The sequence below is a fragment of the Bubalus bubalis genome, chromosome 5 (assembly GCF_019923935.1).
Source record: "Bubalus bubalis isolate 160015118507 breed Murrah chromosome 5, NDDB_SH_1, whole genome shotgun sequence".
NCBI lineage: Eukaryota > Metazoa > Chordata > Mammalia > Artiodactyla > Bovidae > Bubalus > Bubalus bubalis.
The window spans coordinates 78,457,119-78,481,829 of NC_059161.1; the positions used below are offsets into that span (position 1 = coordinate 78,457,119).

The 24,711-nt window shown below is 56.0% G+C and overlaps 1 protein-coding gene across 18 annotated transcripts in view; it reads right to left on the reverse strand.

The window, feature by feature from the left end:
- NFASC (neurofascin) overlaps window positions 1-24,711 on the reverse strand; it is a 199,963-nt gene that overhangs the window by 6,441 nt on the left and 168,811 nt on the right. For 9 of the 18 annotated variants that reach the window (XM_025277758.3, XM_044943290.2, XM_044943287.2 and 6 more), the window contains 6 exons: window positions 24,317-24,331; window positions 17,940-18,206; window positions 14,418-14,534; window positions 13,193-13,345; window positions 5,425-5,556; window positions 3,059-3,128 (listed from right to left, as the gene is read on the reverse strand). In XM_025277758.3, the coding sequence (XP_025133543.3) occupies window positions 3,059-3,128; window positions 5,425-5,556; window positions 13,193-13,345; window positions 14,418-14,534; window positions 17,940-18,206; window positions 24,317-24,331 (754 nt within the window). Of the gene's footprint in view, window positions 1-3,058; window positions 3,129-5,424; window positions 5,557-13,192; window positions 14,535-17,939; window positions 18,207-24,316; window positions 24,332-24,711 lie in introns of those variants that run through there. The other 9 variants (XM_044943301.2, XM_044943299.2, XM_044943297.2 and 6 more) reach the window with 4 other exon arrangements.

Genomic DNA, 24,711 nt, shown 5'->3' on the forward strand with positions numbered 1-24,711 from the left:
GTCAGTGAAAGAGGTCAAGGACTCTGAGTTCTGGTCCTGAGTGTGTCCCTGCAGCTTTGGGAAAGCCCTTCCTTCTCACTGGGCCTTAGTCCTGCCATCAAGAGGGTTCATCTAGCTCTGACTCTGTGATCTGTGACTCTCTCTGGAAAGACTGTCCTTGGCAAGAAGCGAGGGTCCGAGCCCAAGAGAGACAAACCCCTCCCTGCCTTTCCTCTTCTCTTTCTTGGCGGTGTTACCCTTAGCTCTGGTTTATCCACAGAAAGATGCTGGTTTCAGGGCGAGCGGAGCGAGGTGGGAGGGTGTGCGTATGAGATAGGAGGGCCAGCAATCAGACAAAACTAGCCAGGCGTGGAGGGCTGTGCCCAGCTCCCTCGGAGGCTCTGCAGGCCCTGCCCTTAAGCTCCTCTCACGCAGAGAGAGCTGGTCATTACAGTGGCATCTGCCCACTGGGGTGCCTGCTGTGCCCCCAGGGAGGGAGACACCCAGAGGGGGCAGGCATCTGCTCTGGCACTGCATCCCGTCCCCTGAGGCAGGGACCAGGTGCTGCACTTCAGAGGAGAGAGAGGTCCCCGCAGGCAGGAACACAGCAGGCTGGGCAGGCTGAGCAGACACCCCGCAGCCCGCTCCTCTGCCCCAGGCCACACCTAGCCATCCCTGGGCTTGTGGCAAACACCGTCTGGATTGTCACTAGAGTGGGAAGGGAGTTCTTGCCTCAGCGCCGGGCACAGGCAGCTGCCAGGGGCGGGGAGGGCTGCGAACCAGAGCAGAGGAGCTGGGCACCAGCAGGTGGGAAGCTAGCAGCCCACCCCCGCCGCGCCAAGAGAGACACCCCCGCCGCGCGCCGAGGGACAGTGGCCCTGTCTCCTGGCCTAACTGACGGCAGGGCTGCGGGAGGGGCAGCTGAGACGGAAGTGGGCCTTCAGGGTTACGTTATCTTTGTTCAGGGGGTGAAATTCATGTTTTGAAAACCAGCAGATTCAAATGACCAAGCCCCTGACCCCACTTGCCCCCCTGTTTCACTGGCACCCTCTCCCCAGGGCTCTCCACTCCCGCTGCACGGTCGTGATGACTGTCCGTGTGATTCTTGTGAACTCCAGGCCCCCAAGCTACATGCAGGCACTGGCCAGGCTGGCCCAGCGGGCATGGAGGCTGTGGGAGAGGGCTTCACTGTGCCAGGTTCTTGTGGGGAAAGAGGACCTGCATCCAGGAAAGGACTGTGACCCTGTGGTCTAGGCACCCGTTTGCCTCCCTTCCAGAAGACCTCTGAGGACCAGGTGGACAGACCAGGGAGAGAGAAGCAGAGAGAGCCCCACCAGAAAGGTGCTGGGCAGGGGGGGTCCCAGACAAGCAGGGCGAGCCCACACCCCAGGCTGTCCCGCCTGGGAACCTGGTTTCTCCTCTAACATACTGATTTTCGCCCTTTCCAACTTCCGACTCTGGGATTCATCCAAGTGGGGCTCCAGGATGGATGCTGCAGGCCCCCCAGAGCCACAGCCAAGGGGTGTGCATGTGCACACGCGTGTGTGTGCTGGGTAAGCATGGACCAGTATGTGTGTCTCCAGCCTCAGAGTCAGTGGGGCCGGGGGTGGCAGTGAGGAGGAAGCACACGCTTTCACCCAGCAGCTGTGGTGTCTGGGAGGAGAGGTGCCCGAGGAAGCGGCTTCTCCTGGCACAGGTCCCTGGGCCTGCCCCTCACGCCGCCTCGAGCTGCACTGAGGGTCTGGGGAGAGAAGGCCCAGGCCCTCTGGGACTCATGGCCAGATAAGGACCCTGGACCAATGGGGAAGCTGGGCCCCACGAGGGGTGCTGAGGACCATCGGGGAAGGGCCTCTCACACTTGCCCTTTGGGAGGCTTATGAGGATGCAGAGAGTGGACGGACAGACAGTCTATAAGGCGCAGACACTCCCCAGCCTGGGCCTTGGTCCTCTCGTTGGGGACACGGGCCCTGGACCAAACGCTGTCCAAGGCTCATTCCAGGCTGCAGCCCAGAATGTCATTCTAGGTCGTGAGGGAAAGGCCCAGAACACTGCTCCCTTCATCCCTCAACCAGCTGAGTCTCAAACACAATACAACTTCCCCGTGTCACCATTTTCAGGGCCGGGGTCGGGTACAGGCAGAGGGGGAGCTGAGGCAGATGGCTCCTGTGTGCCTCTGCTGCCCATTGATCTGATCCTGTCTGGGAGGCTGCTGACGGGCAACGTGGCAGAGGCCCGAGACAGGCTAACGAGAGGTCAGAGGAGGATGGGGTGGCCTGGCCCAGAGAGACTGGCTGGGGGTGGGCTCTGATCTGAGCACTTGCTCCCATCGCACCTGGTCTGGGGATGAGACCTCCAGGACTCGTTCTGCACTAGTCCTTTGCTCAAAGCACGCTTGCCATTAAAATGGACAGATGACAGTTCTGTTAAGCCAGATACAAAGGCCCATCCAGACCTGAGTGGAAGCATGGGCGCAGGACAAGGGCAGTAGCCGGACGTTGCGGCCCGGCCTCCCCAGTTCTGCACTAGCTCACAGTGGGGAATGCATGAGGCTTGGCCAGGTCACTTCCTAGTCCGGGCCTTGGTCCTCTTGTTGGGGACACGGGCGCCAGACCAAATGCTGTCCAAGGCCCATTCCAGGCTGCAGCCCAGAGATGTCATTCTAGGTCCTGAGGGAAAGGCCCAGAACATCGCTCCCTTCACCCTCCCGTAGTTGAGTCTCAAATATAATACAACTGCCCCGTGTCATCATTTTCAGGGCTGGGGTGGGGTACAGGCTGATGGGAAGCTGAGAGCAGAGCTCAGTTCACAGCAAGGGGGAGCCTGGGGCTCGCTTTCAGAGCAAGAAGGTGGAAACACACATACAAAGAACACAATAAACCTGAGTTGTGCAGCTGGATGAATAAAACGCTGCTCATCAAATGAGTGTGAGTGTGTTGGGTGGTGCTCCCGCCACAGGCAGAGCTGATGGGAGGACGTCCACGCGGTGGCCTCTGAGCCCAGCTGTCAGCCCGGAGGGCAGGAAGGAAAACCCACCAGACAGGGGTGCTGTGCGTGAGCAGGAGTGAAGGGGACCACGCACCTGTAATCAAAGGAGCCATCCTCTTCTTTGGGGTCTTCAGGGCCAAGGGGCACATCCTTCTTTTCTCGCACTTGGTCAGGAAGAGAAACAAAGACACAGACGTGATGACTGGCCCCAAAGGAACAGCCAAAGACGCTGCTTCTGGGTTCAATACCTCTTTCTCAATACAGCGCCACCCACGCCTGCTGGTTCTTGCCTCCCGCTTTTAAGCAGGTTCCAGGCTAATTCTGCCTCCTCCTCGCCATCATCTCCACTGACCACTGAAATCTTCCCCAACCTGGCTCGCCTCAGCCTCTCCATGAGGTCTTCCCCAAACACCCGGACGCCGTTCTTTCCTTGGCAACTTTCCTTTTTGCCACACTGTGTGGCAGGCGAGATCTTAGTTCCCTGAACAGGGATCCAACCCACGCCCCCTGCACTCCTTAGCATGGAGCCCTAACCACTGGACTGTCAGGGGATTCCTTGGCACCTTTCTTAATCCTGCTCTGTGTGACAATTACTTGTGCACATTTATGACGCCCATAATAGAATGCCAGTTCTCTCCTTGAGGGTGGGGACTGTGTGTCTCTTCAAAGCTCCTGGGAGAGTGTCCTGGGCAGAGAGGACGTGCTGTACACGCCTCTGGAATGGAAGGCGCTCTCCTAACTGGGACCCCACTTGTCTGCGTGACTCCCCTTTCCCACACCGCCCGTGAAGGGCCAGCACTCCTCCCAGGCCCTGTCTGGTGCTGTGACCCTCCTACTGCACCAGCTGCCCTGTCCTTGACGGAGCGGTCACTTCTTCTAGAACCCTTTGCACCCAGCACAAGGGCTGGTGCACCGCAGACACTCAGGTGAATGACTGTGCTTCTTTTTGAGGCACAAGGCAGGATAACCACCCCTATTTTCACAGAGGGAAGCTGAGGTCTGGAAGACATCGCATAACAATTAGCAACTAAACAAAGTGTCGAATGGACACTGGAGCCCCGGTCTCATGGCTCCTGGCTCATTCATCTTCTGATGTAAGGAAAGGGGCATAACTGGAAGAAGAACTTTTTGAAATGCGCAGAGGAAGGTCCAGAGTTAGCTGATCAGTTCTCAGGTGTCCCAGTTCCACCTGGAACAAGGAGTGAGATCAGAGAGGCTGCCCGTCCTCAGTCTTTCTTACAGAAGAAAGACAATCCCAGCACAGCACAACAAAGTGAACAAATCATTCACCAATGTGCATGCTAAGCGCTGAGTAGCTCAGTCATGTCCAACTCTTTGCGACCCCATGGACTGTAGCCCACCAGGCTCCTCTGTCCATGGGGATTCTCCAGACAAGAATACTGGAGTGGACTGCCATTTCCCTCTCCATCATTCACCAATAATGAAGTATAATTTCCTGCCGTTCCTGACTTGAAGGAGTCCTTTAGAATCCTAGGGTCTGAGAGCACGTGGGCCAGAGGAAGAAAATAGAACAGAATCTCCTCTCTCTGAGTTGAGTTTTAGGAGATCGTGGAGAAGGACTTGTTCACAGAGATGGGGAGAAGCCAGCTCTTGGAGAGCACAGGGTGTGTCTGGTGATGGCTCTGGGGGCAGGGAGCAATTTCATCCTGCAGTCCAGCTGGACTTCCACTCTCAGGGTCATCCATTATCCTGTCTCCTGTCACCCTCCCCACCCCATCACAGACAGATGGCTTTCTTGTCCCTGTCTGAAAAACAATCAATATTTCCAGAAACAAAAAAGCCAGAGGTCCTTGTCCTTGACCTTGGTTTGTCTGGGGTGGAGGATCTTCAGGCCACAGAACAGAAGACCTCTCTGGGACTCAAAGGAAAGCCCAAAGCCCTTTAAGGACTGGCGAGGGGTGCGGTTCCTCTCCGTGCAACCTACCCCCCAGCCTCTGCCTGCTCCTCATATAGGGCCATCTGTCCCCTTGTTGAGGTATTGTGATTGCAACCCCGCTGTGCTGAGCGCCCAGCTCCACAGCCTCTCTTGTGTGTGTGCTTCTTCCATCCAGACCTCTCCTCCCTCCAGCCTCTCTCTCTCATGGTTACAGAAAAGCATCTCTCCTTTCTCCTTCACTGGGATACAGGGTCCTAATGAGATTCAGGCTGAAAAAAGCCAATTACTGAGCAGATGGGTGGTGAGTCCAGGGGAGGGAAGGTCACTCTTAATGGGAGCCAGGGCTCCTTCCATCCCCTCTCTGGCTGCTTGGACTGCTCCATCCCCCCACCTCAGGGGAGCTTAATTAACTCAAGTGCTTTCTGGCAACTCTACGGTGCACAGAACAGGCAAGAGGACCCTACGTCCCAGCCTGGGGAAGGGCTGTGCTTGCTGAGAATGGCGACTCACAGGAAGAGCCTGGTGGCCCTGTCCCCGAAGCTGGCTCCTCGGACACATCTTACCGGGGTACTTGCCGCCGCGACTCCTCTTGATGAAACAGACGATGAGCAGGATCAGCACCAGCAGGGCGATGGCGCACATGAGCCCGATGAACCAGCCCTGGGTGGCAATGTCCGCCTGGTTGTTGGTGTAGGCTGTGGGGGAGGGCCAGAGGCACACACATGAATGACCGGTTCACAAGGCAGCAGGCAAGGAGGAGGGAGAATTTCGGCTATTTCATGGCCAGGTTCCTCCTGCAGCCTACCGCTACCACCCGGCAGCCCTCTGGCTCAAACCACCCCGCTACAGGGACGAAAAGGCAAGGGCAAAAGGTCAGAAAAGAGGCACCAACAAGGAAGGAGTAGAGGGAACAGAATAAGCAGCAGAAGGCTGAGCAGGCCCTTTGGGAAGAGAACTGTCCTAAGCTTGAGGCACTGGCATTCTTGCAAGCACAGTGGCTGGGGCACAGCCTGGTGGGGAAGGAGGGAAGGCCAGGGATTGACTGTGACTCCCTGTGGATGAGCCGGGCTGAGCTGGCGCGCTGCCCACCCGGGAACGGGGGCCACGGTCACACGCACACCCCGGGGGGAACACCTTCGCGGGCCGTCACAGACACCGGGACAGAGACCTGTCCTCGCAGCCTGTTAGCCTTTCCCGAAGCGGGACCTGGGCGTGGTGCAGTCCAGGGTGCCCCATGCTCCCTTGTGTCTCTCCAACATCCCTGCATGGGCACCTCAGATGGGCCAGGGGAGGCCATGCCTTCAGCACACCCCACGCCACTCCACCACACACAGAGACCCCTGTGACAGACGGCCCCTTGCCATCCCTGCCTGGACACGTGGAGGCCTGTCTCAAAGCGGGAGACCCCTTCATGACTCCAGGGGCAGGCTGCGTGGGCCTGGAGACCGGAGCACGTCTGACGGTGTCCTGGAGGACCATGACTGAGGTTAGAGATGGAAAGGGGTGGGGTGCATAGGCATCACCTGCCCTCTTCCTGTGTACGGACTGAAGAAGAAAAGATGCAGCCTTTCCTGGAAACCACGACTTGGAGGACAGGATCAGGGACAGAGGAGACTGCAGGGAACCTGGGGCAGACAGAGCCAGCGGAATAGCCTCTGGGAGACCCAGACAATGGTGGGAGTGCTGGGAGCCACACAGCCCGAGCTGAGGCTCCGGGCCTCCTAGGGGAGAAGCTCAGTGGCAGAGACGTGACCCCAGGCTGCACCCCAGGGTCTGAGTCACACCATCGTTCGGGGCAGGTATCCAGGTGTGGCCTACTCTTTGCTCTTCGTGGGCAGCAAAACTGTCTCTACCGTGTTCTCAGCGTCCAGCCAAGGGCCTTGCACCAAGCTGGGTCTCAATAAACAATGAAGACTGATGAACAAGACCTTCCCCTCTCTCTGCAGTCTGGCTGCCCAGGCAGTCTGGGCTGGAAAGTTCCATAAGACCATGGTCATGACCACGCTGATCCGGGTGCTGTGGGGGAAGTCCCACCCTTGTGTCCACAGGCTACGTCCCACACAAGATCTGAGAGGTTTTCCCAAGCCCCACGCAGGATCAGATTACCTCCTTCCTTCAACCTCCGGTGTTTCTCGTTACCATTAGGAAAAACTCCTCTATTGCTTATCCTGACCCGCCGGGCTCCATCAGTCGCGTCTCCCACCACCCTGGCCGCTCCAGACCCCCCGGCGACTCCCATGCCTGCCTCGGGGTCCTCTGCATCTGCTGCTCTGTCTTCAGACGGCAGCCTCATCAAATGTCATCTCTTCAGAGAGGCCTTCCTGGACCTTCCCAGCTAAGACAAAACTCTCTTTCCCACTCTGCCACTCTATCTGCAGGACTGAATTTACCCTTTTCATAGCACTTATAACAACTGGCTATACTACTGCTGCTAACAGCTTACACTTGTAAGCACTTCCTATGGGCTGACACAGCTCAAAGCACTTTCCCACAATTATCTAGTTTAACCCTCACAACAGTCCCATAGGGTGGATTTGTTGTTCAGTCACTAAGTCGTGTCTGACTCTTTGCGACCCTGTGGACTGCAGCATGCCAGGCTTCCCTGTCCTTCACTATCTCCCAGAGCTTGCTCAAACTCATATCCATTGAGTCGATGATGCTATCCAACCATCTCGTCCTCTGTCATCCTTTCTCAAGAAGAAGCAAGAACTGCAATCCGATGGCCTCCAGGATGAAAAGTACAATCACAGAAAACTAACCAAAATGATCACAAGGATCATAGCCTTGTGTAACTCAATGAAGCCATGAGCCATGCTGTGCAGAGCCACCCGAGACGGATGTTTCATGGTGGAGAGGTCTGACAGAATGTGGTCCACTGAAGAAGTGAATGGCAAACCTCTTTAGCATTCTTGCCTTGAGAACCCCATGAACAGTAGGAAAAGGCAAAAAGGTGGATTTGTACTGTTACCCTGTTTCATAGGTGAGGCAACCGAGGTGCTGAGGTCAGTGATCGGCTCAGGGCCCTGGAACTGGTAAGTGGTGGAGCTGAGGTGTGACCCCAGGCTGCCTGGTTTGAGTCTGTGCTCTTTACCACTCCACTCAGAAGGTAAGCTCCCTGAAGGAGGGACTGTCAGGGACTGGAGGGACTGTCGTCCCCAGGGCTGGGCCAGAGCCTGGAACACAGGGCCCTCGGTTCTCATCTGCTCCTTGGCTTCCGTCCCGTGGCCCACCCTCTCACCCTCTCGGCCTGCTGGGGCTCTGCCTCCCTCAGACTCCATGCTGCCCTCCCTTCTGTGTCACCTGTGCCAGCACTTGACTCAATCGCCCGCTTGGGTCCCCTCGGCAGTTACTGCATTCTTCTGCTCTTACAGTGAGCTTTGCTGGCGGAAGATGCAAACCAGGCCCGTCACAGACTCGCCGAGTCATACTTCAACGGGCCCTCCACGGCAGCTTGGCCCCGCTTCCACTCCTCCCTGCTCCCCCTCTCCCTCCTGCTGATCCGACGTGACCCTCCCTCCAAGTCTGCGTCTCGGTGTCGCGCTCACCCGCCCCACACTGGAGACCACTGGAGCTTCACAGGCTCTACAACCGTCTCCTTCCATACCTGATGGGGCTCTCCTCTCTCCCCTCTGCAGGGACCCAACGCCTCACCTCCTTGGTGGCTCAGTCCTGTGAGGATCTCTGAAAACTCTAGCATTTCCCAGGTCTTCCCCAGTGCTGTCTCTTCCCTTTCTCTGTTAAACGTGCTGAAGCTCACTGTTTTCAGGCATTTCTGAGGAACCTGCCAGGCTTTTTGGCTCTCGTGTGCACACTGTCCTCTTACAGGTAAATGCTCCAACCTTCCGCCATCATCGCCGATCCCTGCCAGCTCCTTTCCGTGCCCCACATGCTGGCCTCCAAGCCCGCTGTAGTCCGTGCTCACCCACCACCACCAAGGGCGCCTTTCCCAGACTCACTGCGGTGCCCTAGACTCTCACTCTCGCCTGTCCTCTGGCCGTGCCTTTCCAAACTCCTTTCATCTCTCCTTGTCCTTCTAGCCGGTTCCACACTGCAAGACCAGGGCTTGCTCCTGACATCTCCCCTGCTTCTGCCAGCGCCTTCACAACTCACCTCTAAGGGCTATCGTTTACTCCTTCCAAAATGTCTCCCATAGTCAAGTCACTACCCAGTTCTAAAGGGTTCCACTCAGTCTGAGTTCGTCAGACGCCAAGGATATGACAATACATCATGCTGTTATGTTTCTAGAACACTTCAATCAAATCAGGTGCCCTGGTCGTCCCCTTCCGCACCCTCCCCACCCTGCCCCAGAGAGCCTGGATGGCCACCCTTCCTGTCCTTCCCCTTTCCATGTTCAACCCCTCCTTCCTGAATCTCTGATTCCTCCAGCTCACACCAGTCTCTTAGCTCCGATTTCAACCCCATTTACTCTGCATGATGCAACATTTAATTGCTCTGTTTCCTGGGTTCTGATGTCCAATGATATTACAAAGGCTGGAGACCTGGGGATCCTTTGAGCCCCCTTGTCCTTAGCATGATGCTGGTCACCTAACAAGTCGTTACCGACTACTTACTGACTAATGGCCAATTTAATCCTAATATAACTATGGAGAAGGAAATGGCAACCCACTCCAGCATCCTTGCCTGGGAAATCCCATAGACAGAGGAGCCCGGCAGGCTACAGTCCATGGGGTTGCAAGAGTTGGACATGACTTAGCAAATAAACCACCACCACCACCAACGTTAACATGGGCTACCTCTTTCATTTTTTCTTGATACCAGCCGAAGGGTCACAAGGATATTGGCTTCACCACTGCCACCTGGGCACTGGGATGACGAAGTCACTTCAACTTATGTTTGAACAGTGGTCCCCACCTTTTGCAAAGAAGTTGGTCTGAATGTCTGCAGCGACCTGTTTGCTCTACTATCTTGCTGACAGCTGTCTCCCACGAGACTCCTTTCTCTTGGGAAAGAAAGGCGCAATTCCAGGGAAGGTGGCCATATGAGAAATTTACAAATTAAATATAGCTTTCCATCCCTGACATCACCATGCAAAGTTCAAATGTTACTTTCAGTCCTTACTGAAAAGATCAAAGAATTTTCTGTGAAGTTCAGACATACAAGGCTCTTCAAAACCAAGCAGATTTTGTAACTATGTTTGGTGATAGATATTAACTAAACTTGTTGTGATAATTATTTTGCGTAGATCAAATGATTATGTTGTACGCCTAAAACTAATCAATGTCAATGATACACAATAACAAAGAAACAAAAAACCCAGTGGGATCTGGGGTAAGGTGGGCTCAATCAGACTCCACCAAAATGATTTAGTTTCTCAAGAACCAAAAGAAATTTAGGACATAATCTCACTCACATGACTCCAAAGACTCTGAGAGGAGGAGGCATTTTTGCAGGGTTTCAGGGCAATTACATTTGTCTGCCAAGACCATTCTTAATTGATCCATTCAACATGTTTCCAGATCCCTAATGGTCACAGTAATAGCAACATCCCAAGATCAGTGAATATCTACATTTACGACCTTTGCTGGAGCTAACGGAACCCAGGACAGCACCTGTTCACTGGGAACACACAGGTTCTAATATCTCCTACCCTGGCCTGCAGGTCATATTTTGTGTGCCTTCCACAACCGTACTCTACAACCCCGCTCGGAAATGTGTAGTTCACTTGCAAAGCACAGTTCCCTTAACTCTTCACTCTAACCAAGAGGAAATTCGTTTGATCATTGGAGAGAGGCCAGTCACTCAAAGCGGGCAGAAAAATTGTATTTCAGAAATAGGGTGGATGAACAAATATGACAGGGATGGGCTTTCTTCAAATGCAGTTTGGCATGGCTGTTCTCACTTAATGCGTCATTTTACACCTTTCCATCTTTATCTCACTCCATCCTGGGTTTCTCCCAGCACAGCAAAAAGAGGCTGACCACAGGTGGGTCCCCTAATGTCCTTCCTCCCATGTCCCTGAGGCCTAAGGCAGCTTGCTGTCTGTCTCGCTGGGCCCCTGTCAGCACCCCATCCAGCCTGCTCCAGGATGTGAGAGCTGACAGGTCTCTTGGAATCCAGGGTTATGTGCTGGGGCCCCTCAGGCCTCTTTGGCTTCAAAAGCTTCAAGAAAGTGATTAACTTCTCACGCGGGATCTTTCTGGTGAGAGTCAGGGAGCCTGTGAGCATTCCTTGTGTGTGTGTGTGTGTGTGTGTGTGTGTTTTTCCATTTCCTGCATGAACCATTGTAACATGTTTGAGTCTATGGATAGAAGTGATAGCCTGTGGTTGTCTAAAGACCAGTGGTTGGGCCCCAAGATGGTCATAAACTTGATGAGACACAGGGACCTGGGAGATGATTGTGTGAACTTGGCTCTGGAGTCCACCCACTCCTTTGTGTATTTTCAGAGGATCTGGACACACACTCACAGGCATACACAAAGTTTAGAAAGTAAAAATATTTTTCTTCTCTATGTGATTTGCACATAGTCATTTCCAGCCAGCCCGTGAGGAAAGGGAGCAGTAAGTGCCCAGAGCGAGGGTCATGAGCCTGCCCTCTCCAGCTTGCATGGGGAGGAGGTGGGGACACATGCGAGCGCTGCAGGCCTCACTCACCCTGAAAGCAAGCTATGGGGTCAGCCTCTCCATAGCAACCACGGGAAAGGAGAAATGAACATCTGAGTCAGTGTTCAGAAGTGCATCGTCAATCACTATCATTGTTTTTCTTTGCACGGAATGCTGGGACATCAGAGCAGACTGGGACGTCCCTGAGGGAAGGGACTGGCCCTTTCCCCTCTGGCTCTTTCTCCTCAGCCCACACCCACAGCCCCTGGGCTCAGCACTGGGCAAAGTTAAGCTCTGCAAGCAGGCTGAGCTGGCTTTTGCTGCATTCCCTAGGATGGAACTCTATCATCAGATCTCATCCTTGCTTTCTGCATCTGGGCTAGACTCAAGTTTGTAACAAAGCAAAAGCAAACGCATGCACCAGGGAGCAACAGCTTGGAACCCTGACTGGGTCAGACAGAGTCCAGCCACCTGCTTCGGTCAGTCCACTGCCCAGTCTCCGGGCCTGGCTCCCAGGATGACCTGGCTCCTTGCAGACTTCCTGCCTGAGCTGGCCTGGTTAGCCTCAAGCAGGCAGCAGGACTCAGACTCCCCGAGTCTGGATGGCATGGACAGGCATAGACATGCACGTGCGCAGAACAGGCAGAGACACAGGGAGGAGGCCGGGACACCCAGTCCGGGAGGGACCAGGCTGGAAGGGGTGTGGGAGGCATTACACACACAGGCTGAGACCCTCGAGACGCAAGCCACCAGGATCAGCCTCCTCAAGCCAGGCGCAGGAGGACACATAAGTCCACATTTAGAACTTCACAGAAACCATGCTGTGTTCTTCCCTTTAGCCTTGTGTCTAGTAACCTGCACCTGAGCAGGACGGGCCTGAGGGCAGGGACTGGTCCTTTCTTCTCTCTTTCCCCAAACTCATCCTTTCCCCAGGGCTTGGCAAACTGGCCCCTTGGCCAGCTTGCCCAGCTGACTTTAAAGAGAGACACAAACAGGCAAGCAATGCCCTCCAGACTGCCAGCCACCCTGACCAACAGAGAGATTTCTGAACCTTGTGAACTGAGCCCCAGTTTCCCTGTTGGTTTGGTACAAATGAAGAAGCTTCTCCATCCAGAGCTGAAGCCCTGAAAGATCCAGAGGTCTTCTAGGACTGGAAAGTTTCTCCTCCTCAGTGCAACAGAAGGTCAACTACTTTTAAGCCATGACAAACCTGGGGCAAAGTTAAACTAAAACAAAGCTCCAAACCATTCGGGTAACACACTTTGGAGTTTTTAAACAACGGTTGTCAGTGGCAAGGCAATGCCATACATGCTGATCCTTCGTTTGGTTCCTGGGAAGATTCTGGGGTCAAGACCTGGTCCTATCCCCTAACCCCACATGCAGGAAGCGAGCCCGTGTGAGGCCAGGTCGCACTGCCCCGAGACCCCCACACAAAGACCATGTTTATGCTCACACCGAGCCCTCGTGGTTCCAGCACAGTGGAGGCCAGGGCGGCCCCACTGTCCTCAGGCTGCGTGGCCTGGCTTCCATCTGATGCCCCCTCATCCCCACAGGGTCGGACACGCCTTTCCTCTCTGGTGGCATGCACTTTTGGCTCATTCTGTCTTTCCAGTAGCTGCAGACTGACACGTAAGAAGAGCCGCGCCGCGCCATGCAAGGTGAGGAACGGGATGGCGAGTCTTCCTTCCCGGGAGGAGAGACAAGTGGGAAGCTGAGGATGAGCACGACATGCCCATGCTTTCGGGGACGGCCAGGCCCGACCCCTCTCACCTGCACTGGTCATAAAGGTGACGGCGGCGCTGCTGATGGCCTCGTTGTCCCGGGAATAAACGCGCAACGTGTATGTCATCCCGGGATAGAGGTCTGTCAGCTGTACGGGCTGGGCCTGCGCCTTAACAGGGACAGTTTTTTTCGTATGATTGCCTGGGGAACAGAAACCTCAGTCAGCCTAAGGCCGGGCACGGGGGGCTGGAGAGGCAATGCTTAGACGCCTGGGTGCCTGTCAAAGGTGGAGGCACGGTGGGGGCGGTGGGGGCCAGGCTGTCCCGCAGCACGCTGCCCCTCGTGAGGCTCTCTGTGCTCGCCACAGGCTGAGGCGCTGAGCACACTAGGACCCGCTTCCTTAGGCTCTCAGGGTGTCAGCCAGCGCTCGGCTGCCCTGGAGAGGATAACTCAGCACCCCGCAGGGTGGCGGAGGGAAGCCGGGCCTCTGCTCCTCGGGCCGCACTCCCGGCTTGCCCTCTCATTTCTCACCGCGTGAGCTCGCGCTGCGGGAGAAGCGACAGCCTGGGTGTCTGGGGGCGGGGTGAATGCTGGTCACGGGAAGCACTGAAAAAGTACGACAAACTAGCAGTTCTGGGTTCTCCAACCGCAGAGAACCGAGAGTTGGTTTTCTTCTCTCCCAGAGCTTCGGGTGCCCTTCCAGCACAAGTCTAACAGGCCAGCACGGTGGGTCTGAGCCCTCCGGAATGGGGCCTTCCCCCAGCTACCCGGACCTCACTCCGGTCTCACAAATATCCAGTAAAGGAGGACCAACTCAGCTCGAGCTGAGACGTGTGACCCTGGACGGTGTCTCTGACCTGTGGGCAGCTGGCGTCCCTCTGTGAGCAAAGTACAGTTGGGGGTCCAACTGTCCAGGGGAGACGCTAAGAGTATGGATCCTAAGTGAAGGAATCCACACAGCAGCGAGAGCGAGCTCACTGGGGTGCGGTCAAAACCCTTGTCCTGGGCAGGAAATGGACAAAGGGCCCTCAGCCAGGCCAACTGCCCCCTGCTGAGGAAGGCAGCCCTGGACCGCCACTGATGGCGCAGAAACCCCTTCCTTCACCTCGAGCTTGCTCTGCCCACCCCTGCCGCCTGAGCGCGTATCGGCTTCACGAAGCCACAGTGGAGCAGCTGAAAGGCCTCCCCGAGCCCGGGGGAGTGCCCTGGGCCTCTTTAAGGGCATCTGCACTACCCACGGCGACTGCTGCCGCACCCACACAGCAATGCTTACTGTCGGTGTACTCAACCACAAAGTCAGTTCCGGGCCCGAAATTGTGCTTCCAGCTGATGTTGGCCCATTTACTGTTGGGGAGCACAGTGACGTTCCAGATGGACTGCTCGTCGGGGGCTGGCGGGGGTTAGAACAGGAGTTAGTGGTGAGGAGGGAGGAGGCACTGGAGACAGACAGACAGGCAGGCACACACGGGCAGCTGGGACAGGGTAAGTAGGAAGGGGCCGCACACAGGGCCTGACGGAGCTCCAAGCTGCAGCCTTGGCGGCCAGGCCCGAGGGCGCCATCCAGGCACGAGCGGTACAGTCAGGGGCCCTGTGTGTGAGGCAGAGCTGGAAACTGTGTCCACATAGGCGGGGGTGCGAACGAGAGTGGGTGTGGGCCAGGCCACCGGAGGCCCTAACCAGGGTTCCTTCCCTTTTTAGGTCCCTTGTCACAGATTTCAACGGTGCAGTGAAAAGCCCTGTTAGCTAGGATGCAGACAGGGTGGGGTTTGTGGGGGAGATGTGCCTGTTTCCCATCAGCTACAGACATTCTACAGAAAGGAAAAAGGCGTCTTGAAAAGCCAGTCGAGAGTCATGATGAGATCTGCATAAAGGACAAGACCAAATGAAAACCTTATTGCGCTCCTGAAACTGGAGACGGAGAGTGGCAACTTACATGGAGCCCTTGGGGTCATTCTTGGTCACCAAGACGCTGAACTCGGTGAAAAATGGCCTCAGACTGTCTACCGGGACTTGGGCCTGAAACCCCAGGGCTCCAAGAAGAGACAGTACGAATCCTTCCTCTCCCTTTCATGGGACCATAGAAGATAACTCCTTGACACCCAACATTCAGAGGTCCAGATACCAGAAGAATCCTGTTCTGTCGGCTTCTTAGCACTGTATCTTTGAGGCCTGATCTCCTTGCAACACAGAAGACATTAATTATCTAGTTCCTATGAGCTGGGAGCTACTTTATTAAAGCCATCACACAAATCTGAAACCATAGCCTGTGGACAGGAGAGTGGTAGTAATCTTCAAACGTAATCATTTTTCAACATCCCAGCAGTCTAGCCTCTGTATCCCATTTCTCAGCAAAGATTTAATAGTGGAGTGCTAGCATGAAGCCTTGTGTTTCAAAGCCTTTACCCGTGTGCTGCTGTATATTTTATTAGCACGCAAGGGGGCAATGTCACCAACTCACTTGTCAAAAGTAAATGAATAGAGTACATTGGTGATGCATGTATTCATTATCTATCTGACACGTGACTGAGTCTGCAGGGCTCGGGAACTGATTAACGATCTCCTGGTCTGCACTCCAAAGAAGCGCCTTTTCTACTCCAACCTCGTCAGCTGCCGGTCGTCCCAGGTGAATGTGATTCGTTTTAGGTGAGGAGCAAGAAAGAGATTCCATTGATGGTGCCAGGCCTTCTCTGCGGGCAGGGCAGAAGGCAGGCTTCTTTACTCATCTGTCAACGGTTTCCACTGTATCGGCTGCTTTAAGTCAGCCTGAATCCCAGCTCCTTAGAAGCTCATGGCTCTTTCTAGTGGGAGTGAATTGTGATTGGTTATGGTTTGGGGACTTGACATTTTCCCTCCTCAGCTCTGGGCCCTGGAAATCAGCCCAAGGATTTGGGTTTAAACAGTTTGACCACCAATAGAACCCTGGCCCAAGGCTGACTGTCTTAAAGGTAATGGAAATGGGAGCACTATTAGATAAGGTTAAGCAATGGGAAACCAAATGATTTTTACTGGGAGGTGGAGGAAGGCTCTGCCATCTAGAAATACCAAGATGATGATCATTAAAAGATGAAAAGCTCAGAGAGAGGCAGCAATAAGGAAAGCTATCAATGACTATAAAAACAACAAGAACTGAAGGGAAGCAGGGATTGTTCTGTCGACTCCTGAGATGTGAGACTTAAGGGGTATCCCTTGAGATCAAAAAAGGAGAGCTTAAGGACAAAGACCCATTTCATCCTGAAAAAAAAAGTAAACTTAGGAACAATCCTATCCTCAGTTGTAAGACATGATAAAGATGCACATTCCTTTTGGAAACCCTGGGCAGCAGAGCCGCTGTGCTGCGTGCAGGGAGCAGGGATGTCAAGAGGGCCCCGTAAGGACAAGCTCGGAGGGCAGCCCAGCCCCTGCGGCATCTCGGATGCAGCTACAACTCTGCGTGCGCGTCCACAGGCTCATCCTCAGTGGCAGCAGGGCCAACCCTTCCAGGAGCAAGACCCACTTCCTGTCTTCATTCTCAGTACATCTCTTCTGTGAATTTGGAGCATCCACGTGGGACACAGAGGCCCACCTGAAGCCTCCTGTCGCCCCAAAGAACACCCATCACCAAACTGCCAGCGGCAGCTTCTGAGAGCCTAGCAGGTTTCTCCTTAGCCAACTTTTTCTTGCAGACCAGGCTATTTATATTGCCGATACTGCAGCTTTAAGCCAAATCAGTTTTCAAGGTCTGAGGAGCATCATGTCAGCTACACATTGCATGTCTCACTTACGGCTCACACAACTCCATGTAACTGGATTAAAGAAAAGACTCACATGTGCATTAAGCCTCCATTCTCAATTGGGTGCTGAGAGAACACGGGTGGGGTGAGTGCAGCCCTGGCAGCTAGAGGGACGTGCCCAGGAGAGAGGGGCCTGTGGCCCTGCAGCTGCTGGAGGAGCGTTCTGGGCGCTTCCTGCCAGCAGCCCTGCCGCCACATCACGCTGGCTTGACAGTTGGTCTCTGGGCTCCACAAGCTGGAGGCCCTCCCCTCCGCGGTAATAGGAGTGTTTGATGTCAGTTCTCAGAAGCACTGCTGGGTCCCCGAGGGGTCTCCACAGGCTGGAAGTACAGAGCTTCCCGGCCTGGCTACCTGATGCAGGAACACCACATTGTCTGGGCTCGGTAGGCCAGCCCTGGGATCAATCCTTCCCAGGGGCCTCTAGAAAGCCTGTGGTTTTCCCTCCGTGTGTATATCCGGGGGTGTGGGGAATACGAGGGGGGAGAGCAACAGAGCACTCGCCAGCATTTCTGGACTCCTTGGCAGTACCATTTCCTGGAAGCTCTGACCTTATAAAAAAAAGCCTATAAACCTGCTTTTCCAGGAGAGGCTCAAGGGAGGCGCAGGGTTCTGAGAACAGAGCCGCCTGGCTTGGCAGGCTACTCCCCCCTCCCCAGGCTCTGCCGCAAGGCTAGAGCAACACGGCAAGGGCAGGAGGCCTTCGTAGGCCAGCTGGCTAATGTCCGGCCCCTCTCCTTCCCCCCTCGCCCCCTCTGCGGTGCTCAGCCCTCAGCTGATCCCTCAGTATGTAGCTGGAGGCGGCCCTACCGTCTGGGCCCTGGAGTGCCTGCCTGCGTGGTGTAGCCCTCTGTTAAAGAACAAGGATCTGAGCTTAGGACACGGGGTCTGAGTGGTGGAGACCCCCCCAAAGAGTCAGGGCACGGTGCTCTGTGCCTCGAGGCCGCCAGCCTGAGAATCCAGTCTCCCCCCTCCTGTCTGGGGAGGCCTGCGCATGGAGGGGCAGGGGCATGGACGATGGGCAGTACCGGATTCTTGGATCTCAGTCCTGGAGGTGGTGGCGGGACTCTCCGTGGTGGTGGTGGTGGCGGTGGAGGCTGTGGCTTCGGTGGTGGCGGTGGTGGTAGGTGCGACAGGTGGGACGGTGGGGACTGTTGTGGCTTCGGTGGTGGCGGTGGTGGTAGGTGGGACGGTGGGGACTGTTGTGGCTTCGGTGGCGGCGGCGGCGGCAGTGGCATCGGTACTGCTCGCCGTGCCGGGCGCGCCCACCGTGGTCGGGGGCGACGTGGGAGGCGCTAAGGGGAAATGTAAAATAGCCGCGTCTGGTCGGTCTGGCTGTCCCAAGGCTGGACGCACGGCCCCGCGTGCAAGGCAGGCAGCCCACGGGACTGATGGAGCTGAGTGACCGGAAGGCTCCCCAAGCAGGACAGATGGGTCAGGCAGGTACAGGGCCACGGGAAGGGAAGAGAATGAAGCCTGAGTGTTTCATTCTCTTCTCACGGCCTGTGTGGCTCAAAGCTCCCAGCATGCACCCAGCCAAGGGCAGTGATGAAGAGGGCACCTGTACCGAGTCGCTCAGACCCCAGGGATGACACGGAGTCCCAGGCCAAGCGCCACCCAGCAGAGGCCAAGCAGCATCACTCGGGTCCAGGCCCGGGGCCTGGGCCTTGAGATGGGCAGCTGGCAGGGCCCCGTCTGCAGGGGCACCAGGAAGCCTGCCATTCCCAACCGTTCACTCCAAAACGACACTTCCTCCCGCCTGCCTGAGTTCTAATACCACCCAAACCCCACGACAGAGAGAGAAGCATCCCCACTCTGCGGGCAAGCCTTGTCCCGTGCTTCCTCTTTTCTGCCTCCACCGTCACCCCTTCCCCAGGCTCTCAGCTCGTATTCATTTCCTGCCTCTCTTCCCTTCTTCTCGGCCCAGGGATGGCCCTTCCTGCAATTGCCCCAATGCATCCCGGGGGCGGCAGAGGGTAAGATGGTTGGATGGCAGCACTGACGCAATGGACGCGAGTTTGAGAAGCTCGGGCAGACGGTGAAGGACAGGGAAGCCTGGCGGGCTGCAGTCCAGGGGGTCACAAAGACTTGGACATAACTTAGCGACTAAACAACTACCACCTCCCTAACTTGTAGTAACTGCCTTTCTCTCTAGGACATTTGGGTCCTGGGCCCCGCCTCCCCAGTCCACAGTAAATGCAGAAATCCCAAGATATGAGTGAGGCACGGGCGGCCTGCTTTTTTGCATAAATCTTCAGAGGGCTTCACATCTGCCGTAACTCTTACTTTCTCATCTCCCATTCAAAGCTACCCTTCGACAGGGGTGAGCCGTAGCGGGTTAAGTCTATCGTGACAATGTTTCCATGGACCCTCCTTCTTTCTACAGAAGAGCCGTGGATGCTAACAAAGGGCTGGCCTATTACTCTTTAGTTCCAGGACTGCTAATGCTGAGAAGAATGATGGGAAATCAAGAGAGCCAGGGATACCGCTCCTTATCTTCTATCTCCTGTGATCTGATCAGCCTACTTTCTGCTAACAGGGAAGAAAGTCACTCAACTGTGTCTGACTCTTTGTGACCCCATGGACTGTAGTCTGCCAGGCTCCTCTGTACATGGACTTCTCCAGGCCAGAATACTGGAGTGGGTAGCTGTCCCCTTCTCCAGGGGATCTTACCAATCCAGGGATCGAACCCAGGTCTCCCGCATTGCAGGCAGATTCTTTACTGACTGAGCCACCATGGAAGCCTAAAAATACTGGAGTGGGTAGCCTATCCCTTCTCCAGCGGATCTTCCTGACCCAGGAATCAAACCAGGGTCTCCTGCATTGCAGGTGGATTCTTTACTTAACTAAGCTATCAGGGAAGCCCTTAAGACACAAACAGGTAACTCTTAACTTCCAAGGAAGAGAGATATCCTATCTTATCTCAAATCTCCAGAAGTTCAGGAAAATACTATCCATACTCCCTAGAAGAGGGCCGGAGCAAGAAAGAAATGAGAGAGAAAACTGCCAGAAAGCTTCTCTCAAGAATTAAGAGATGCTAAGCCTTCTCAACAACAGCCTGACCAACAAAAGCCCTTTTCATTCCCGTGGGCCTCCATGTTACAAGTCCCCCATAGAACAGGAGGGACTGTTCCTGGGATCCCAGTTGCTCCCCTATTTATAAGATCAGAGGCGTTATTGGGCCTGAGGGTGCTGATCACAGAGGTCAAAGTGGGCAACTGACTGTGCCCCATGCATTCCAGAGATTCCTGGACAAGGTCAGGACAGACAGCGCTACGTTCCCCAAACCCCAGTCAACACGGACATCAGAAAGGTGGGCGTGAGGGGAACATGTAGTGGGAAAAACTCTCCCTCTCACAGTCAGTATTCAAGGATGCATTTCAAGTGGCCCAGGCCTGGAATGCAAGCCTAGTGTTTCAAGAGATCAGCCAGTGGGAATTTTCCTATCCCACTCACCAAGACAGGCAAAGAGACAGACGCACACACACACATGAGTCTGAGACCTACAGGGCAAAGGCGAGCTCCCTCCTAGGCCTGGTACTGGCAGCTCTATGGCCATGGATGCACATGGGCTTTTCCTGCTGTTCTGAGCTGCTGGAAGGAACCCTGAGAAGCTATTTTGTCCATCTGGACAGAACTACTCTGATTTGGCTCCTTACCAATAGTGTGTTTCCTAATAATTTCAGAAGGCGCACCTTTGCTATGATTACTTAAAAGACATCATAAAAAAACTGATACTTGCTTTTAAGTCACCCGCCTCTGTATAGTGCGGAGATGCGGGCTTCCCGCCATGTGCACGGTGGTTCTGCATTCCAGCCCCTGGAGACTACACACACTCTCCTGTGGGCGCTGGTCCTCCCACGGGCAGGGACACATGCTCAAGCGGACACAGGGCCGACTGGAGGCCCACATGCGTCCCCGGGCACTGCAGCGAGCAGCCCTAGAAACAGAGATGTGGAGAGGGCCAGAACAAGTCCTTCCTGGGCTCCGCTGGGCAGAGACAAGAACGAGAATTGAAGATGCTGCCACGGTCTCAACCCCTCCCTCTCTGGTCCCTCCACCCAGTGTGGCTGGAGCAAGGGTTTTCTCTGATGATGGCTGCTGCTAAATGGCTTCAGTCGTGTCTGACTCTGTGTGACCCCATAGACGGAAGCCCACCAGGCTTCCCCGTCCCTGGGATTCTCCAGGCAAGAACACTGGAGTGGGTTGCCATTTCCTTCTCCAATGCATGAAAGTGAAAAGTGAAAGTGAAGTCGCTCAGTCGTGTCCGACTCTTAGCAACCCCATGGACTGCAGCCTTCCAGGCTCCTCCATCCATGGGATTTCCCAGGCAAGAGTACTGGAGTGGGGTGCCATTGCCTTCTCCGAGCCTAGATGCTTTTCCTTCAGCTTGGCAGCAATAATCAGGCGTTAGCGAGAGGGGCCCAAGAGGAGTGGGAGGAAAGGAATCGCCTCCCAGGCGCCCTCCCAGAGGATGCCCAGCACTGCAGGTGAAGTAGCGGCGGCGCTTTAGCTGGCTGCGGTCACAGCTGGTGAATCGGCACTCTCTCTGGTCCACTGCTAACAGTGTCTATTGTCCCAGGGATGGACAGGGCCTGAGAGACTGGGAGGGCAGAGGCAAGCAGGCAGGGTTCTGGGGGAAGGGCTGGAAGTCAGTGAGTGAGCTGTCAGAGCCGTGTGCAGGCAGCAGGGAAGGGCAGGCTTTCCAGGGGAAACTGCCCCGTGTTCAGGTCTAAGGGGATTCAGATGACTTCAATCCCCGGGGCAGGGTTAGGGTAGCAGATAAAAGGGAAATAAGGCCCAGAAGTGGGGCTTATAGGCAGAGTGGTTCACGGGCTGGACAGACACATTGCTGGGCTGGGATGCCATCTCCAACCACAGCAGAACCAATACGGTCACTGCCCAGCAGAGACCACCAGGCTGGCAACTGTGTGACGGAGGGCCAGGGTGGTGACCGAGAGCGACGGACAATGGAGGGCCTGGGCGGTGACCGAGAGAGGTGGAGGGCCAGGGTGATAGCCGAGAGCGACAGAGGGCCAGGGCGGTGACTGAGAGCGATGGACAACGGAGGGCCTGGGCGGTGACCGAGAGCGACGGAGGGTGAGAGCAACGGAGGGCCAGGGCGATAGCCGAGAGCGACGGAGGGCCACGGCGGTGACCGAGAGTGATGGAGGGCCAGGGCGGTGACTGAGAATGACAGAGGGCCAGGGTGATAACTGAGAGTGACGGAGGGCCAAGGTGGACCTGGAGGCACAGGACCCCTCCCTGAAGTACTCAACCCAGTGTGTTGTCTAACATACTCTGGAAAACGCCCCAGCCAAGGCCAAGGGTTTTCCACCAGGGTTTTGGGTCACACCATGCAAGAAATGGAGAAAATTAAAAGACATGTCTCTTATTCATCTTTTGTCGCCCAGAACCCACCATGGAGCTGCCCAGCAAACACTGGCAGATATGAGCTGAGCCAAACACAAGGGCAGCAGTTCCCAGACATTCCAAGGTGGATGGCTCGGTCCAAAAGTGTCCACCTGGTGCACAGATTACCTTGGCCAAATACAGATGGCCAGAACAGATGGGCAGCAACCCTAAGAGACTGCAGACATGGGCGCAGGAAAGAGGTCATCTTTCCTGGGTGAGAGGAACACATCAGTTTGGGGGGAAAACACCCACAATTGGCGAGAAAGAGAGAGAAGGGAACAGCGGGCTGGGGTCCAGACCACGCAACGATGGAGACCCTGGGCGCCGTCACCTGGCGCCTTCAAGGCTGGGAATGGCCGATGGTACTGGCATAGCTCATTTACCAAGAAACACCCTGTGCCCCACGGAAGCGGAGCCCAGGAAACACGTGACCGACAGACAGAGGTCCCGGCTCCCTCTGCACACCAGGGTGAGCCTGGATCTTTCTTAAACGAGAAGGAGGAAGTGGGGGTTTGGAACTACACGCATCCCTCTCACACCTGCCACACGAGAGAGGCATCACAGCCCGGCGTGGATCCCACCAAGCAAAGCGGGCTCCCTGCCACCAGGCCCAGCTGCCTCGGGTCCCGGGTGCCAGCATGGGGAGGGGACTGTGAGCTGTTTGACCAAAGAGCTCCCAGGTGATCTGCATGGCTCCCTCACTGCCTCTCTCCTTCCGCCTCCACTGGTTTCGGGCACATGGCCAGCCCCAGGGGCGCCCATGCAAACTTGAATCAGGAAGTCAGGGCTACCCCCAGGCTGCACAGACAGCCTTCCCCCGGTCTCCAGGCCCAGGATCCCCCTCTGCCTCCTGTCCCAGCAGAGGCGGGGAGGCGCTGGCCGTTGGCCTGGGTTATCTGAGGGTAGGATGGAGGGGAGGGGAGCACGATGACTGCGCACCACCCAGCGGTCTGGCTGATGAGACAAATGCAAACAGAGGCAGCAGGGTACGCAACAGAAACAGAACCAACCTAAAGCGAGGGGGCTGTGAGTGAGGGTGGAGGGGAACCAAGGGGGGAAGGTGGGGTCCTCCACGCAAGCCAGCCCTCCAGCCTCTCTGCTGCCTGCAGCCTGAGGTGGCCCCAGTGCACCCACCTCACGGCCTCTGCTCTGCCTCGAATGAGAGCAGGGGCGGCAGCCCGGGTCCCTGCCCAGCCTCTCCAGCTTGAGGGCCGGCCTTGCTGATGCTCCTCAGACCACAGCGTGAGGGGGCTTGGGCCCCTTGGAGGGCAGGTCACCTCCTGCTCCAGACCTGCCCACCCAGCTCCTCACGGTGTGTCTGCCTCCCAGACCCCGGGAGTGGGCACTGTCCTTAACACCCAAGACGGAGAAGCTGGGTTTCTGCGGGCTGACGGGACTCTGAGCCCATGGCATCCTCTGAGACTCCAGGTTGGGGGCGCCTGGCCTATCCCAGGACACAGACTCACTGAGTGGAACCCATGGGAGATGGCAGAGCTGGTGCCCGGCCCCATGCAGCATGCAAGGCCAGCATGCACGGCACGCTCACCCTCGGGTCACCCTTTCAGGGAGTGGCAGCCTGACCCGGAGACAGGAGCCAGCTGCCCCCACCCCCAGGGCACAGCAGGTCACCCAAGGGCTCTGGGCCTGCGGTGCTCTGAGATGGCAAGCTGGGCAAGAGACCAGGTGCTCAGAGGAGGTAACCACTCAGCTCCAGAGAAAGCTGCAGCTCCAGCGAGCAGGTCTGGAGCCTCTGAGTGGGCTCCCTTCCAAGCAGCCGCCTTCGTTAGGGAAGGGAGGGGAAGGCGCTTGTTCGCCTCTGGCCCTGCCCCCCCTCCACAGGCTCCTGCAGAGTCCGGCTTCCTACCCGCTGAAAGGGTGCATGCTGAGAGCATGCTTTCACCCCAGGCCTCTCCCTCTGTCTGCCCGCCAGGCTGGCCTCCACCTGCGCTGTCCCATGCCACGCCCATTACCTCTGCAGCTGGTACAGTACCTGCGGTTGGCGTGGCTTCAGAACACGGCACCCAAGATAGCCAGAGAGGGAAAGGGGGAAAGAACGAGAGGGAAGAGAAAACAGCACAGGTGAGACCACAGGACAAGCAATCACAGGAGAGACGGTTCTGGCTCAAAGTGACCCAGACGGCATGGCTGGGTGCTGGCCACAGCCCTGAGGATACCACCTGGCCTTTAGGGATTTTGTTCAACCCCATGGGGGTCTGCCACGCTCCTGCAGAAAACCTTCCTGGGTCTTGGAGACCTTTCTAACATCTTTGCTTCTATGTCAACTCGAGGACATCTAGGAGGTGGCATTAGAAACAGTCTGCCTAGAATGTATGTCCCCATGTCTGTTTTGAAGAATGTGTCCCTCTCTAGCGGGGCTGATCTTTA